Source organism: Lutra lutra, chromosome 11 (genome assembly GCF_902655055.1).
Source record: "Lutra lutra chromosome 11, mLutLut1.2, whole genome shotgun sequence".
Classification (NCBI taxonomy): domain Eukaryota; kingdom Metazoa; phylum Chordata; class Mammalia; order Carnivora; family Mustelidae; genus Lutra; species Lutra lutra.
Window position 1 is genome coordinate 106280129 of NC_062288.1, and position 13042 is coordinate 106293170.

Below are 13042 nucleotides of genomic sequence, written 5' to 3' on the forward strand. Positions count from 1 at the left end.
GCAGTCGTAATCCCTGCCTGAGACGTCCCCCTTTCCGTGAGCGTTGTTGCCTCAACAAGTGTCACCCACCTGCTCTGTTCTCTCTTCTGACGATGCTGTGGGGACCGGGGCCTCCCGTGGGGCTCCCCTTCCGGCCAGCAAACGGGAACTGAATAGCAGTAGCGATCGCTGCTCTGCAGAAACACCGAGCGCTTCGTGGCCGGGGGAGGAGAGAGCCGGTGGGGGTGGGGGGACCCACAGAGACCGCGTGGCCCGGGGATTGTGCCCTGGGGCCAGAGCGGTGGGAGATGAGGTGCACATCCAAAGTAAACGGTGTCATTATCCGGTCTTTCCAGGTGATTTCTTAGAAAACCTTTACACCATGACTAGGATGCTTTCTTGGTGTCACAAGCTTTCATACTCCACTCTGCATAACGAGAGTTAAGTTTTTCTCTTGACAAATGAGGAAAGAAGAAGCTTTTGTGGTACCTGTTTTTCCTAAACCTTGGGAATCAAGCCTACTTTAAAAAATAAACTTTTCTTGAAAGGAAAATGAAAATTCATAGCTTTGTTTTTTAGGGTTTTTATCTGACATTAACGTCTCCTCTTCACAGAGTAAATTACCACCAGTCTCTTGCCCGATATTACAACGAAGAGGATTTTTATTATTTGGAGTGTTTCTTGACTGGATGTTAGGCTCTCAGTTCCGTTCCCAGTTCAGAAACCATCAGGTCGCCCGTGTTGATTTTATCATCCAAATAGGTGTACACATGGACATCGTCTGCCTCAAGGAAGGCAAGTTAGAGTATCTTCCCTTGGTGCAATCTCTTCTCTTTTTAAGTTAAAGCTCACGGTGTAGATCACGTGTTCAGTTTTGGCTTACTAAAGAAGTAAACGACGACGATGTTCGTTCTCTTTGTCCATCATATACATGGACATCGTCCCTTTTAGGCCGAACGTACCAGCGGATTATCTGTTCTACATGGCGTAGCCATTTGACGCATCAGACAGTGCTGCTGCCTTGGAAGGTGGCCCGTTGCATGTCACAGCAACGTTGAGGGAACACCTGTGTGCTGACGGGCAGTGGCTGCAGCCTCGAGGTCCTGATACTACCGTCTTTTTTCTAGCACATTGAGAACTTCTGTTTTTAAAAGTATGAATCGCTGTTTATCGATCCATTCAGTAGACAACCTTAGTATTTGGATACTTTGAAGAAATTTCGGTTTGGTGAGCAACACAGGATGATGGGGTCTAGACTCCGGTTTCTGTACGTGCTCGCGAGATAGCGGATGCTCCAGAACCCGCAGACTTCCCCTTGCCGGGTGGGCCCCCAGGCAGCTGACTTAGCCCCCTCGAGTCCTTAGGGTTTTCGGTGTCCAGCCAGCCTTGCGTTCCTGGGGTCTGCTGCTTGGGCGTGGGGCGCGGTCCCTTTTCTGTGCGGGTGGGTCACGCTGCTGCTGTTTCGGGGGGTCTTGACATGCATTTGTGGGGGTGCTAACGCGGCCTCTTCGGCGCTTGTGTGTGGGTCGTGCCGGCCTCACGGGGGCCTGGGAAGATTCCTCCTCCTCTCTTCTCTGAAGGAGGCTTCTAAGATTGGCCGTCTTCTTCCTGACACAGTGGTTTTTCGTTGCAGGAGGTTTTCCATTACCAATTCAGTATCTTCTCCTATTTTCAGATTTTCTCTTTGCTCTTGAATTGATTTGATGTTTTACATTTCTCTCGGAGTCTGTCCGTTTCACCCCGGTGGCCTGACTTGTGGGTCTAAAGTTGTTCATGACATCGTTTTTCATTTCAGTGGGGCCTGCTGTGGTGCCTGCTTTCTTGTTTCTGATTTTGGTCATTTGTACCCTCTCTTCCTTTTTCTTGATCAGTTTATCTGAGGTCATTGGTTTTTTTGATCTCAGAAATGCGACTTTTGGTTTCATTGATTTTTTTTTTTTTTTGTCTATTGTTTTTCTGTTTCCTGTGTCACTGCGTTTTGCTGCCATCTTATAATTTCCTTCCTCGTATTTTGAGTTTGATTTCCTTTTTTCCTCTAGCCTCTTGAGATAAAAGCTCAGGTTACTGATTTCAGATTTCTTTTCTTTCCTGACATAACTCTTTTTTTTTTTTTTTTTAAAGATTTTATTTATTTATTTGACAGAGAGAGATCACAAGCAGGCAGAGAGGCAGGCAGAGAGAGAGGAGGAGGCAGGCTCCTGCTGAGCAGAAAGCCCGATGCGGGGCTCGATCCCAGGACCCTGAGATCATGACCTGAGCCGAAGGCAGCGGCTTAACCCACTGAGCCACCCAGGCGCCCCATCTTTCCTGACATAACTCTTAACTTGCATCCCCTCAGTTTTGATGTTGTATTTTTATTCAGTTCAGAATATTTTTTGGTGAGTTTTTTAGTCTTCATTTCTTAGTCTGGCTTCGCAGGGGTTGACCCTGTTGCTGCGTAGCTTGTTGGTCGGCCAGTCATTCAGGAAGACACTGTCCAGTGGTGTGTGGGTGGGGGGGCGCTGGCTCGCAGAGCCCACCGCAGCTCCTCCTTCTACCTGCCCCTACCTGCGTGAGTCCCCCGGCTCCCTGGCACCCTCAGAGAGCACTCACCTAGGCCTTCAGGAGTTCTTTGATCTCCGGGATTTCCCACTGTGTCTGCTGTTGTTCCAGAAAGGCCCCGGCTGATGGCTTGGTGGGCAGTCCCCAGCCCACCACCCCCTGTGGCTGCCCTGCTGGCCAGGTCCCAGGAGTAGGTGTGAGTCCATGACTCCTTTCACTTCGACTCCCAGAGACCTGAAATGCTTGTTCTGGGTGTGGCTTTGTCACGTAGGTACTTACTGTTGGGGGCGGGGGCGGGTCAGAGATTTTTCCCTCCTTTTCAGGCTGCCACGGCCAGAAGCCCTGCCATGTGACAGTTTTAATCCCCTTTCTCTCGGGTCCCAATTACTTCGGGCAGTTTTTTTTACACAAATCTTACCTACCCCTGTCCTCCTGCAGCCTCCGTCCCTTCGCTATCCACTAAACTGTCTCTAACAGATCAGTGTAGAGGGGAGAGAGGCACCGAGTACAGGGGCCACTGCTGAGCTCATTCCCGCAGCCCCTTGTGGAAACACTGGAGCCTGAGCAGGCAGGGGCTGGGCTCGCAGTGCGGGTGAGGAGTGCGGCCTCCCGGCACACCCGGCCTCCGGCTCTGCTCGGGCCATGTGGTTTAGCGGGGCTAGAGCGCGCGCTTCTCTGTCCGAACTTTCTTTCTTGGCCCCGGTTGCTCTCCTTTACATGGAAAGCAGCCCACAGACGCCGTCCAGAGAGGTGTTCTGTGCTGCCTGGCGGTGTCCTGAACGTAAATAGTGCAGCTTGAGTGTGCTCAGGGGCAAAAATCCCAGCAAGACCACGTTGAAGGTTTGTGAATCGGCGGCGTCCCAGCCACCAAGCCTTGGAGGCCCCCGGGAGGCGCAGAACGGGAGACCATTGTAGAACAGGGACGGGCACGAATGCTACTGGCAGAAGAAAAGGATGGGTTCAGGCAGGTGGTTCTCTGTTAGGGGGCGCGTGGGGGACCTGCGGAGATGAGATAGGGCCCATGGCCTGCTGTTGAGTGCTGATGGAAAACTTCCTGTTTCTGGGGAGGTTGGCTCTTCCGCAAGCCCCGGTTTGGGAGCTCTAAGTGACCCCATTTTGGGCCTGTGCCTTTCTTTTTAGGAAATAGAGCCATTTTTAAGATCAGGAAACAAGGGGTTGTTAGTGAAACTCAAAAGGTTCTGATCCTTGTGAAGCTTGTAATAGGGCCCACGAGTCCCATCTCTGAAATCACGGACTTGGGGACGGAGGGGCAGGGTGCGGGAGAGGGCCAGGGCCCCACGCCGTGTCCCCAGGGCCCCCTCTGGCCACAGCCAGTCAGCTGCACCCCGAGGACAGTCCCATTTGCATTGCAAGGCGGATTAAAAGTTTGAAACCACTGCCGCGCAAACAGATTTTAGCAAGAACGCTCTCGAAAGCGGCAAATGCGGGTTGAGTACGAGGTATTTCTCAGTTCAGCAGGATTTCACTCGGCGAAATAGCCCGTACTTTAACCTGCAGACCTCTTGAGTAGATACAGTAATTAAAGATCTCCGTGGTTTAAATTTCACCAATACGATGAAAACCCACGCACATCAGATGAGAAACTTCCTTAGTGGCTCTAGTGAAAGGACAGGTGGTTTTTCACCTGTTTGAGACGGTTTGCTCTCGGGTGAGGGCTAACCGCGGTGGGCCCCGAGGCTGGGGAAGGCCGCCCGCCCGGCCGCGCGGGTACTGACCAGCACGCTGCCTTGTTTCAGCAGGGAGGAGAGAGCGACGCCTTTTTTCACCCTGAGGGCCAGCCCCAGCGGCTCCCACAGCCCCCAGAAGTGAGACAGCAGCCCGCCCGCAAGGTGACGCTGACCAAGGGGGCCCTTCAGCAGCCCCAGCACCCGCCAGTGGGGTCCCACGTGCACTCGGCCGGCCCTCCGGGCATCAAGAGCATCCCGGGAGTTCATCCGGCCAAGAAGGTACTGCCTGTTAGCTGGGCTGAGTGCCGCCGACGCAGGGCTGTCCTCCTGCTCCTGGTGGTAGCGGTCGGCGTGTGGACGGTTCTCGGCTAGCAGGGCCGCGCGCAGTAGGAGGGCTCGAGTGAACTTCTGAATGGACGGTCGTCTCTCTTGTTCTGGCTGCGGAGTCTGTGTGTTCACAAAGGGACTTCCCTCTCCTGACTTTGTATAGGACACGTCAGGGAAAGGCCGCACAACCGGGGCGTGTGGCTGTTTTCTCCAGCTCTGACCCGTGCGCTGGGGACAATGCTGTGTGCATGGACCCCGGTCCGGCACACCTCCTCCCCTGCTCGCTGGCCCTCCGGGCTCCCCAGACCAAGAGCCAGGGGAACGTTTGCTCAGCCACTTCCTTGCTTTTCCCCTAGTTCACAGGCGGGAAAGCGAGGCCTTTGGGGGTGAAGGATCCTGTCTGAAGAAAGTGACCCTGACTCTGGTTCTTTTCTCCTTCCTTTGCTCTGAGGATTAAAGGGGTCCTGACCAACTGTGGGACAAGAGACGAGGGCATCCAGAATGCCTTCTGCAGAGGTGCTTGTTCTCCTTTTGTGCACGGAATTTAAAACCTCCCCTAGGAGAAGAGTGTCTGCTTTGTCCCGTTATGTCCCTGTGGTAGGGCGCCCTTCCCCTCGGCTGGTAGGGGAGCTGTCTCTGTGACTTCCCCAAGGCCTCCGCCTCTCTGCCCAAAAGTAAAGTCTCCTCTTGGTGCATAAGTCAGATGCCCCTCGTCTGATGGAGTTACGGCAGGGAAGAATCAGGGCAGCGACACCTGCTTTGAGTTTCTTCTGGAAAGCTCTGCAGTCTCCTAGCTCTTCCTCTCTGCTCGGCCTCCTACCGATACTCAGTAGTAATAGTACCACTGTGAAGGCCATTCTGGGTCTTGGAAGTATTTAAATGCGTTTGTCGACATCATAAGCACTTGATGTAGGAGCAAACAAAATTATTCCCTTTTTGCAACAGAGGACGGGGGTACAGACATCAGATCTTCAGTCTTTGAAGGTTGCTCTGGTCTAAACTGGCTTCAGTCAGGGGCTGTCCCCCCCCGTACACGAGGAGAGACATTAGAGGCCTCCTGCCCCCGACAGCCATGCGCATCTGAAACCTTTGCTCTCCTGTGGAGTGAGGACCGCGATGTTTCCGGGCTCACCTGGGCTCCTGGGAGGATTTCATAAGAAGATGCAGATAAAAAGCGTGATCCCTGGTGTATGAGGGAAGCATTTGGTAAAGGATAGTATTATTAATGTTGTAACTTACTGTGCTAGGATATACCAGTACTTACTGCTGGTTTCCGGCCAGTTTTACTTGCCACTCCCCTCCGATGCCACTGTAGTTACTTTCAGCAAAATTGCACACCTTACCCGGTGCTCACTGTGCTAAGTGTGCTCCTAACCCCCTTCGCCCATCTCGCCCCTCCGCCCACCGGCCTTCCCCCTCACCCCTGCCGGGTAACCACCGGTTTGTTCTCAAGAGCTAAGAGTCTGTTTCTCGGTCTGCCTCTTTTTTTCCCTTGTACATTTTTTTCTTAAATTCCATATGAGAATGAAATCATATGGTATTTTTTTCCTTTTGACTGACTTTGCTTAGAATAACACTCTCTGGCTTCATCCACATCATTGCAAATGGCAAGATTTCATCCTTTTTGTGGCTGAGTAATACTGCACGTGTGTGTGTATGTCGTATGTTTGCACGCGCGTGCACACGCACACGCCACATCTTCTTCCTCCGTTCATCTTCCAGTGGACACCGGGGCTGCTTCCACAGTTCAGCTGCTGTGTTGTTGATTTTAGCCGTTCGGACAGCAGAGGTGCTCGCCCGCCGTTGTTTTCATTATCCCGGATGAGGCATGACATGGGCCACCTTTTCATGTGTCTTTTGGCCATCTGGAAAGATCTCCTTTGGAGAAATGTCTGTCTTCTGCCCATTTTTAACTGGATTATTTGGTTTTAGGGTATTGAGTTCTTTATGTATTTTGGGTACTAGACCGGTATCAGATAGGTCATCTGCAGATGTCTTCTCCCATTCTGCAGGCTGCCTTTTTCAGTGTTTAACTTGCTGAGCTTTTTATTTTGCTGTGGCGCCAGTGAATTCTCTTTGCTTTCGCTGCTCTTTCTTCAGGAGACACATTAGGAAAATATGGCTATGACCAGTGTTCGAGAATTACTGCCCATGCTCTCTTGTACGATTTTTATGATTTTAGGTCACACATTTAGGTCCTTAATCCATTTTGAGTTTATCTCTGTGTGTGGTGTCAGAAGTGGTCCTGTTTCATTCTTCTGCACGTGGCTGCTCTGTTTTCCCAAGACCACGTGTTGAAGAGACTTTTTCCCATTGCATACTCTCGCCTCTATTTTTTTTATTTTTAAAGATTTTATTTATTTATTTGTCAGAGAGAGAGCGAGCACGCGCACAAGCAGGCAGGGAGGCAGAGGCAGAGGCAGAGGCAGAGAGAGAAGCAGGCTCCCCGCTGAGCAAGAAGCCCGATGTGGGACTCGATCCCAGGACTCTGGGATCATGACCTGAGCGGAAGGCAGTGGTTTAACCGGCTGAGCCACTCAGGCGTCCCTTCTTGGCCTCCTTTATCAAAGATTAATTAGCCATGCAGTTCTGGGATCATTTTGGGGTTTTCTGTTCTCTTCCCTTAATCTGCATGTCTGTTTTGTGCCCGTAGTGTACTGTCTTGATCACCCCAGCTCTGAGGTGCCACTCGACGTCTGGAATTGTGATGCTTCCAGCTTTGCTTTCCCTTTCCAGGGTCACTTTGCCTGTTTTGGGTCTTTTGCGGTTCCAGACAAAGTTTAGGATTGTTCTAGTTCTGTGAAAGGTGCTGTTGGCATTTTGATAGGGATTGCACTAAATGTGTAGACTGCTTTGGGGTATTGTAGACATTTTAACATAATTTGTTCTTCGGGCCATGAACGCAGAATGTCTCTCCATCTCTCTGTGTCGTCGTCAGTTTCTTTGACCCGTGTTGTGTGGCTTTCAGAGTATGGGTCTTTCCCCTCCTAGGTTTATTCCCAGGCGTTTTATTTTTGGTGTAACTGTAAATGGGCTTGTTTTCTTAATTTCTCTTTATGTTGTTTCATTACTAATGTATGGGAACGCAACAGATTTCTGTACATTGATTTTTTTATCCTGCGACTTTACTGAATTCATTGATCAGTTCCAGTGGGTATTTGGTGCCGTCTTTAGGGTTTTCTGTGTATAGTATCATGTCAGCTGCAGGTAGTGAGGGTTTCACTTCTTCCTTACCAGTTTGGATGCCTTTTCTTTCTTTATCTTGTCCGATTGCTGTGGCTAGGACTTCTAGTCCTGTGTAGAATAAAAGTGGTGAGAGTGGACTTCCCTTTCTTGTTCATGATCTTTGGGGAAAAGCTCTCAGTTTTTTCCCCCTTGAGTATGGTGTTGGCTGTGGGTTTTCATATATAAACTTAGTCATGTTGAGGTATGTTCCCTCTAGACCTATTTTGTTGTTTTTTAATCATGAATGGATGTTGTACTTTGTCAGATGCTTTTTCTGCATCTGTTGAAGTGATCATAACGGTTTTTATCCTTTTTCTTATTGATGTGATTTACATGTACATTTTGATGCATGTTTTCCATTGTGACTTCTCTTGAAATGTCCTTTTGCACTTTTCAAAAACTCATTTCCCAGGTGGAGTTTTGTTGCCTTCTGGGAGTGTTAAAAAAATGTCAGTTTGTAGGCCCTTTCCCTTTGTGTGGTGCCCAGTTCATGTGCAAAAAAGTTCCTTTATGATTTCTACTTACCTTTCTCTCTGCCCTTTTCTGGGATGGAACAGGGGGCCATTTTTGTCCCTTTATACCCGGACTCCAGGGCAGAATTAGGGTTAGGATATCTGGAAGCCCTGGTGCTGTTGACTTCGACTTGCCACCTGCGTTTCACTGCTGTCCTGCAGAGGACAAGTTGTGTTTTACAGAAAGCACTTGGCACGTGGTACTTACCTCAGTGTCTCCTCTTCTTTAGAAAAGACCCCATAAGAGTAGTTTTGAACCCGTGGGCAACTTAAAAATCTCCTGAGGTCAGGACCCTACCTTAGACCAGGGACCTCATCACTGAGGTGGCAGTGGGCGTGCGGGCACTGTTGTGCTTGGGTTTCAGTGCGGTATGAAAGCGCTGTGGTGTGCGGGATGGTGCAGCAGATGGGAGGTGGCCCCAGCTACAGAACCTGCTCAGGTTCTCAGGGTGCCAGCCGCACAGAGTCACGAGGAGCCTCGGGTCCATAACATCGTGGCTTGTGGGCGCATGGTGGCACTAGTCCCCACGGATGTGGCCTGGAGTACGCGGGGAGAAATTTGGGCTCTGGAGTTGTTAGGACCAAACCCAAACAAGTTTCTCAACCCCTCTGATCCTGCCGCTGCATCCGCCAGTGGTGGTTGCGTGGAAAGTGCCTCCTCCTCCTCCTGTGCTTGGGACCGAAGTAGATGCACACTTGACGCTGCTGTGTCTTCCTTTGCCTCCGCCCAGACTCGTGGGGGTAGTTTCACCTTGACATTCAGGTCTGCTCTGGTGGTGGGTGAACGTACAGCCAATCCCATAGCTCATGGCCGATCTTAATGGATTCTGAGTTGTTTGTCCACTTATATAATCTTAGTAGCTGCGGGGAAAAAACCCAAAGCTTCAAAGTCAAACTGTACTTTTGCTGTTGCCAGGTCCTCATGCACGGGAGAGGCCGAGGTGTGGCCGGAGCGATGGGCCGGGGACGCCTGACGCCGAACAAGCAGAACCTCCGGGTGGTGGAGTGTAAGCCTCAGCCCTGCGTCGTGTCTGTCGAAGGGCTCTCCTCGTCCACGACTGACGTCCAGCTGAAGAGCCTGCTGACGTCAGTGGGTCCCATTCAGGTGTGTCCCCCCGGGGCCCGTTCCCAGGACCCGCTAAGCCTTGATAATTCCCTTTTGGTTACTTCATGTTAAAATGGCACATTTGAGAAGAAAGACACGTACGTTATTTACTGTGGATACCTAATATCAGAACTTTTGCCTTAGATTATTTGGAAATTTTCAGATGCTCAGTATCCTGACGCTCTGCTCTGTCATACACTCTTGGTTGTAATAACTGGGAACTTTTAAAGCATCTATTCTCCTTGACCCTAATTTGGAGAAATAGCTCACATGTTAACAACTATGAAACTTGGTTTCGATTTTGCAAACATGAAATAATGCAGACTACGGTTTGATCTCTTTGTCTTACGACGGGCAGTTTCTGAATGCTCCGTAGTCTCCGCCGAGCCGGCTGCAGGCGTGCCCAGGTCCGTGGTGCATAGCGTTATCCATGCAAACGCCCAGCCTCTGCGTCCTTGCTGGTCTCACGGGTACACCCGCAGAGAAGCCAGCTGGCCTGGGTTTCCTTGAGCTTTGTGTCTCTCAGGTCGTGTCCCGTCCACATCCGAGTCATGGCCTTCTCCTGTCCCACCCTCCCCCCACCCCCATCCCAGATGCCATCCGCACCGCGTCAGATCCCAGCGGGCAAGACGAGGAGTGTGAACGTCAGATTTGTACGTGCCTCCTCTCAGGCTCCTTCACAGCCTCTTGTTGCGTGAGCGAAAGGGGAACATTTCAGGCTGGAGTTGATACAAATAATTCGTAACATGTTTGAGATCTGTCTACCATTGAGAGTCAGTCACTACCTGTGAGGCGTGGATGAAAATGCTTCCCGAACCCGCCCTGTTCTTCATTTCTGGAGGGAGGGGGGAGCGTTCGTATCTGTCTGTGTGTCGTAGTCGGAAGTTAGCACTTGGGCTTCCGTGTTCCGGGCGGCCGGTGACGCGGGGTGCGGCAGAGACGGTCAGTGATGCCCCGGGGCTTTCACGCTGCGGACAGTGGCAGCCCCTGCGCACAGGCCCCCGCGACGGGGCGGGTTTGCGGGAGCAGAGCTGACAGTGGTCCTGGACGTGCGTTAGCACGTGATTGTCCTGGTCTGAGAGTCTCCCGCGCGGTGGTGGAGAATCGGGGGTCCCCTCACAGTGGGTCCAGACTAACCAGAGCCGAATCTGGGAGTTCTGAGGCCTGGTGTTTCCCATGAGGGCTCGTGGGCAGTCTCCTGTCTCCGTGTCTCCGTTGCCCTGTGGGCTGGGGGTGACGGCGCGGCTGCTTTCTCCACAGTGGTCATGGCTTTGCTTCCTCACGTGGCAGTCCTGGTAATTGTCCTGAGCGTCTTCATGGGACGTGGTTGTCAGGGTCCATATCTGAACCACGGGCTGCTTCTCATCACACTGCTGCTTGGAGCCATTGCTAGGGCACTCACCGTGTTCTTAACCATCATAAAACTTGAATTTTGAATTTTGCATTTGGGGCCTATAGATCTCTTGAATGGCTCCCCCCACCCCACCCCCGTTCTGAAAAGTATTGGAGATCAGTTAGTTGTAAATAAAGTTTGGTTGAGGGAACCTAAAGCCAAACAAACACGACGTAGGATTATTTAATGCCTCGTTCTGGGCTAGAAAGCGAGGGAAGATAGGAGGAGAATGCGTTCTCTGGGTTCCATCGGGTACCCTAAAAATGGCGTGGATGGTGACTTTCCATCCGCCCCGGAGAACTCCCTGGGGCGTGATGAACGGAGCACTCAGAGAGGGGCCTGTCCTTCCTCCCTGGGGAACAGAGAGAGCTCACATCTTGCCCGTCTTAGTCCCATAGGAGGGCTTTGAGGGGGAGTTTATAAACACGGTATTTACAAAAGGTCAGGTTTCTTAATTTAATTTTATTTTATTATTATTTTTTTTAAAGATTTTATTTATTTATTTGACAGAGAGAAATCACAAGTAGGCAGAGAGGCAGGCAGAGAGAGAGAAGGAAGCAGGCTCCCTGCTGAGCAGAGAGCCCGATGCGGGGCTCGAACCCAGGACCTGAGATCATGACCTGAGCCGAAGGCAGCGGCTTAACCCACTGAGCCACCCAGGCGCCCCAGGTTTCTTAATTTTAAAAAAACCCAGCAACTAACAACAGAACAAGGCCCTGCCAATGTTGGATAGCTGAAGAGTGACACTGATGACACATGGGAGAATGACGTTTGCGACGAGGCTCGCCCAATGGCGTAAGTGCAGATAGGCCCGGAACTGATGGCGCCAGTGACCCGGACCTTCCCCCGCCCTGCCCAAGCCCCGCGTGGAGCTCGCGTGTGCGGCGGGCTCTGGTGCCACCTTGTGTCCACGTCGGGTAACAGCGAGTGGTGGTGTCTGGGGCAGGGAGGTACCCTGGTCCTTTGGGCCTTTATGTTCGAGAGAATCGTCGCGCTGAACCGTGGAACCAGAGAGGTGCGCTCAGTGTGACCCTGGACCGTGACGGGGCGGCCACATTTCTTCTAGATGAATGCGGTATTCCCTTAAACGCTGCTCAGAAGCCTCTCTAGAGGGTCTGGGGTTAAGGCCTGTATTTGACTGCTTCGCTACGGAGCAGGGAAGGACCTGTTACAACCGGGGTAGCAGTGGTGTGAGCAGTACAGGGCGTGTTCTGAGTTTCAGGGGAGCCGTGAGGCGCTCCGAAGCAGCGGTGGCTGGAGTCTGATCTGCGAGAAGGCCGTGCCTTGGTCGGCACACCCAGCGGGAGGCAGCTGCTCCTTGCTCACGGGGGCCGGGCGGCTGTGGGCAGTGGCGCGCACGCCCAGCTGCTGGCTGGCGGCCTGCACAGCTTCCCGCAGGAGTGACCCTGACCTCCTGCTCTGTCCTGAAACCCAGAAGCCAAGGGAGCTCTTGGGGTCAGGACACAGGCTGGTTGGAACACCTGTGGCTTTTTTGCTTCGTTGTCTTTACTTCCCCTTTTGGTAGGTTATGCCTGAAATGGTGCCAGGAAGAGAAATTTGTTATCCTATAAATAAGTGAAATGTCACGGTGTAAAAACAAAAAAGTAGTTTCTTCACAAAAGCAGAACGTTTGGAATCACTTAACGAGACTGTGGCCGGTTCCTTGCTGCGATGGTCGCTGACAGCACCGGTGCAGGGAACGGGCAGCGGTGCTGTGCACATTCTCTCTGCGGCCCAGCGGCTGTGCGGGTCGTCCCTGAGCTGGGTCCAGAGTAGGGGAGGCCCCGGGCAGCCTGTTGTGGAGGCTGCCGTAGCCCCTCGTCCTGCAGCCGGGGTCGCACCCGCACCGGGCTCTGCGACAAGGCTTTGGGGCCCGTCCCGGTGCTGCCGGTTCTGGGCGTGTGGTGCTCGGACAGCGCCCTCTCCCCTCGCACTCGGGTCACCTGCACGAGAACTTCAGCGCTCCTCGTCGCTCTCCGTCGTGCCCTGGCAAACCTTGAGGGGTGGACGAGGCCGAGGGGCCTCCACGTCGCCCTTGAGGGGCAGCGAGCGAGACAGGACGAACCCAGCTGCAGGGGCAGGTGTGCTCTCGGCAGGTGGTGCTGACCCCAGAGGGGCGCGCTCTCGGTCCGCCCCTCGGGGCCCTGCCCGCTGCTTGTCGGCAGCGCGCCTCAGTCTGCCCTGAAGCGCGGCTGGTTCTGAGCCACCGAGGAGTGTTGGAGGCGGCAGTAGTGCAGCCGTTCTGCAGCTGAGGACATCTGGGAAGGAAAGC

General features: G+C 52.5%; 1 protein-coding gene across 7 annotated transcripts in view; it reads left to right on the forward strand.

Annotated features, from left to right (window-relative positions):
* RBM33 (RNA binding motif protein 33) overlaps positions 1–13042 on the forward strand; it is a 136517-nt gene that overhangs the window by 113404 nt on the left and 10071 nt on the right. For 3 of the 7 annotated variants that reach the window (XM_047695868.1, XM_047695869.1, XM_047695873.1), the window contains exons 15-16: positions 4281–4487; positions 9189–9377. In XM_047695868.1, the coding sequence (XP_047551824.1) occupies positions 4281–4487; positions 9189–9377 (396 nt within the window). Of the gene's footprint in view, positions 1–4277; positions 4488–9188; positions 9378–13042 lie in introns of all 7 variants that reach the window. The other 4 variants (XM_047695870.1, XM_047695872.1, XM_047695874.1 and 1 more) reach the window with 2 other exon arrangements.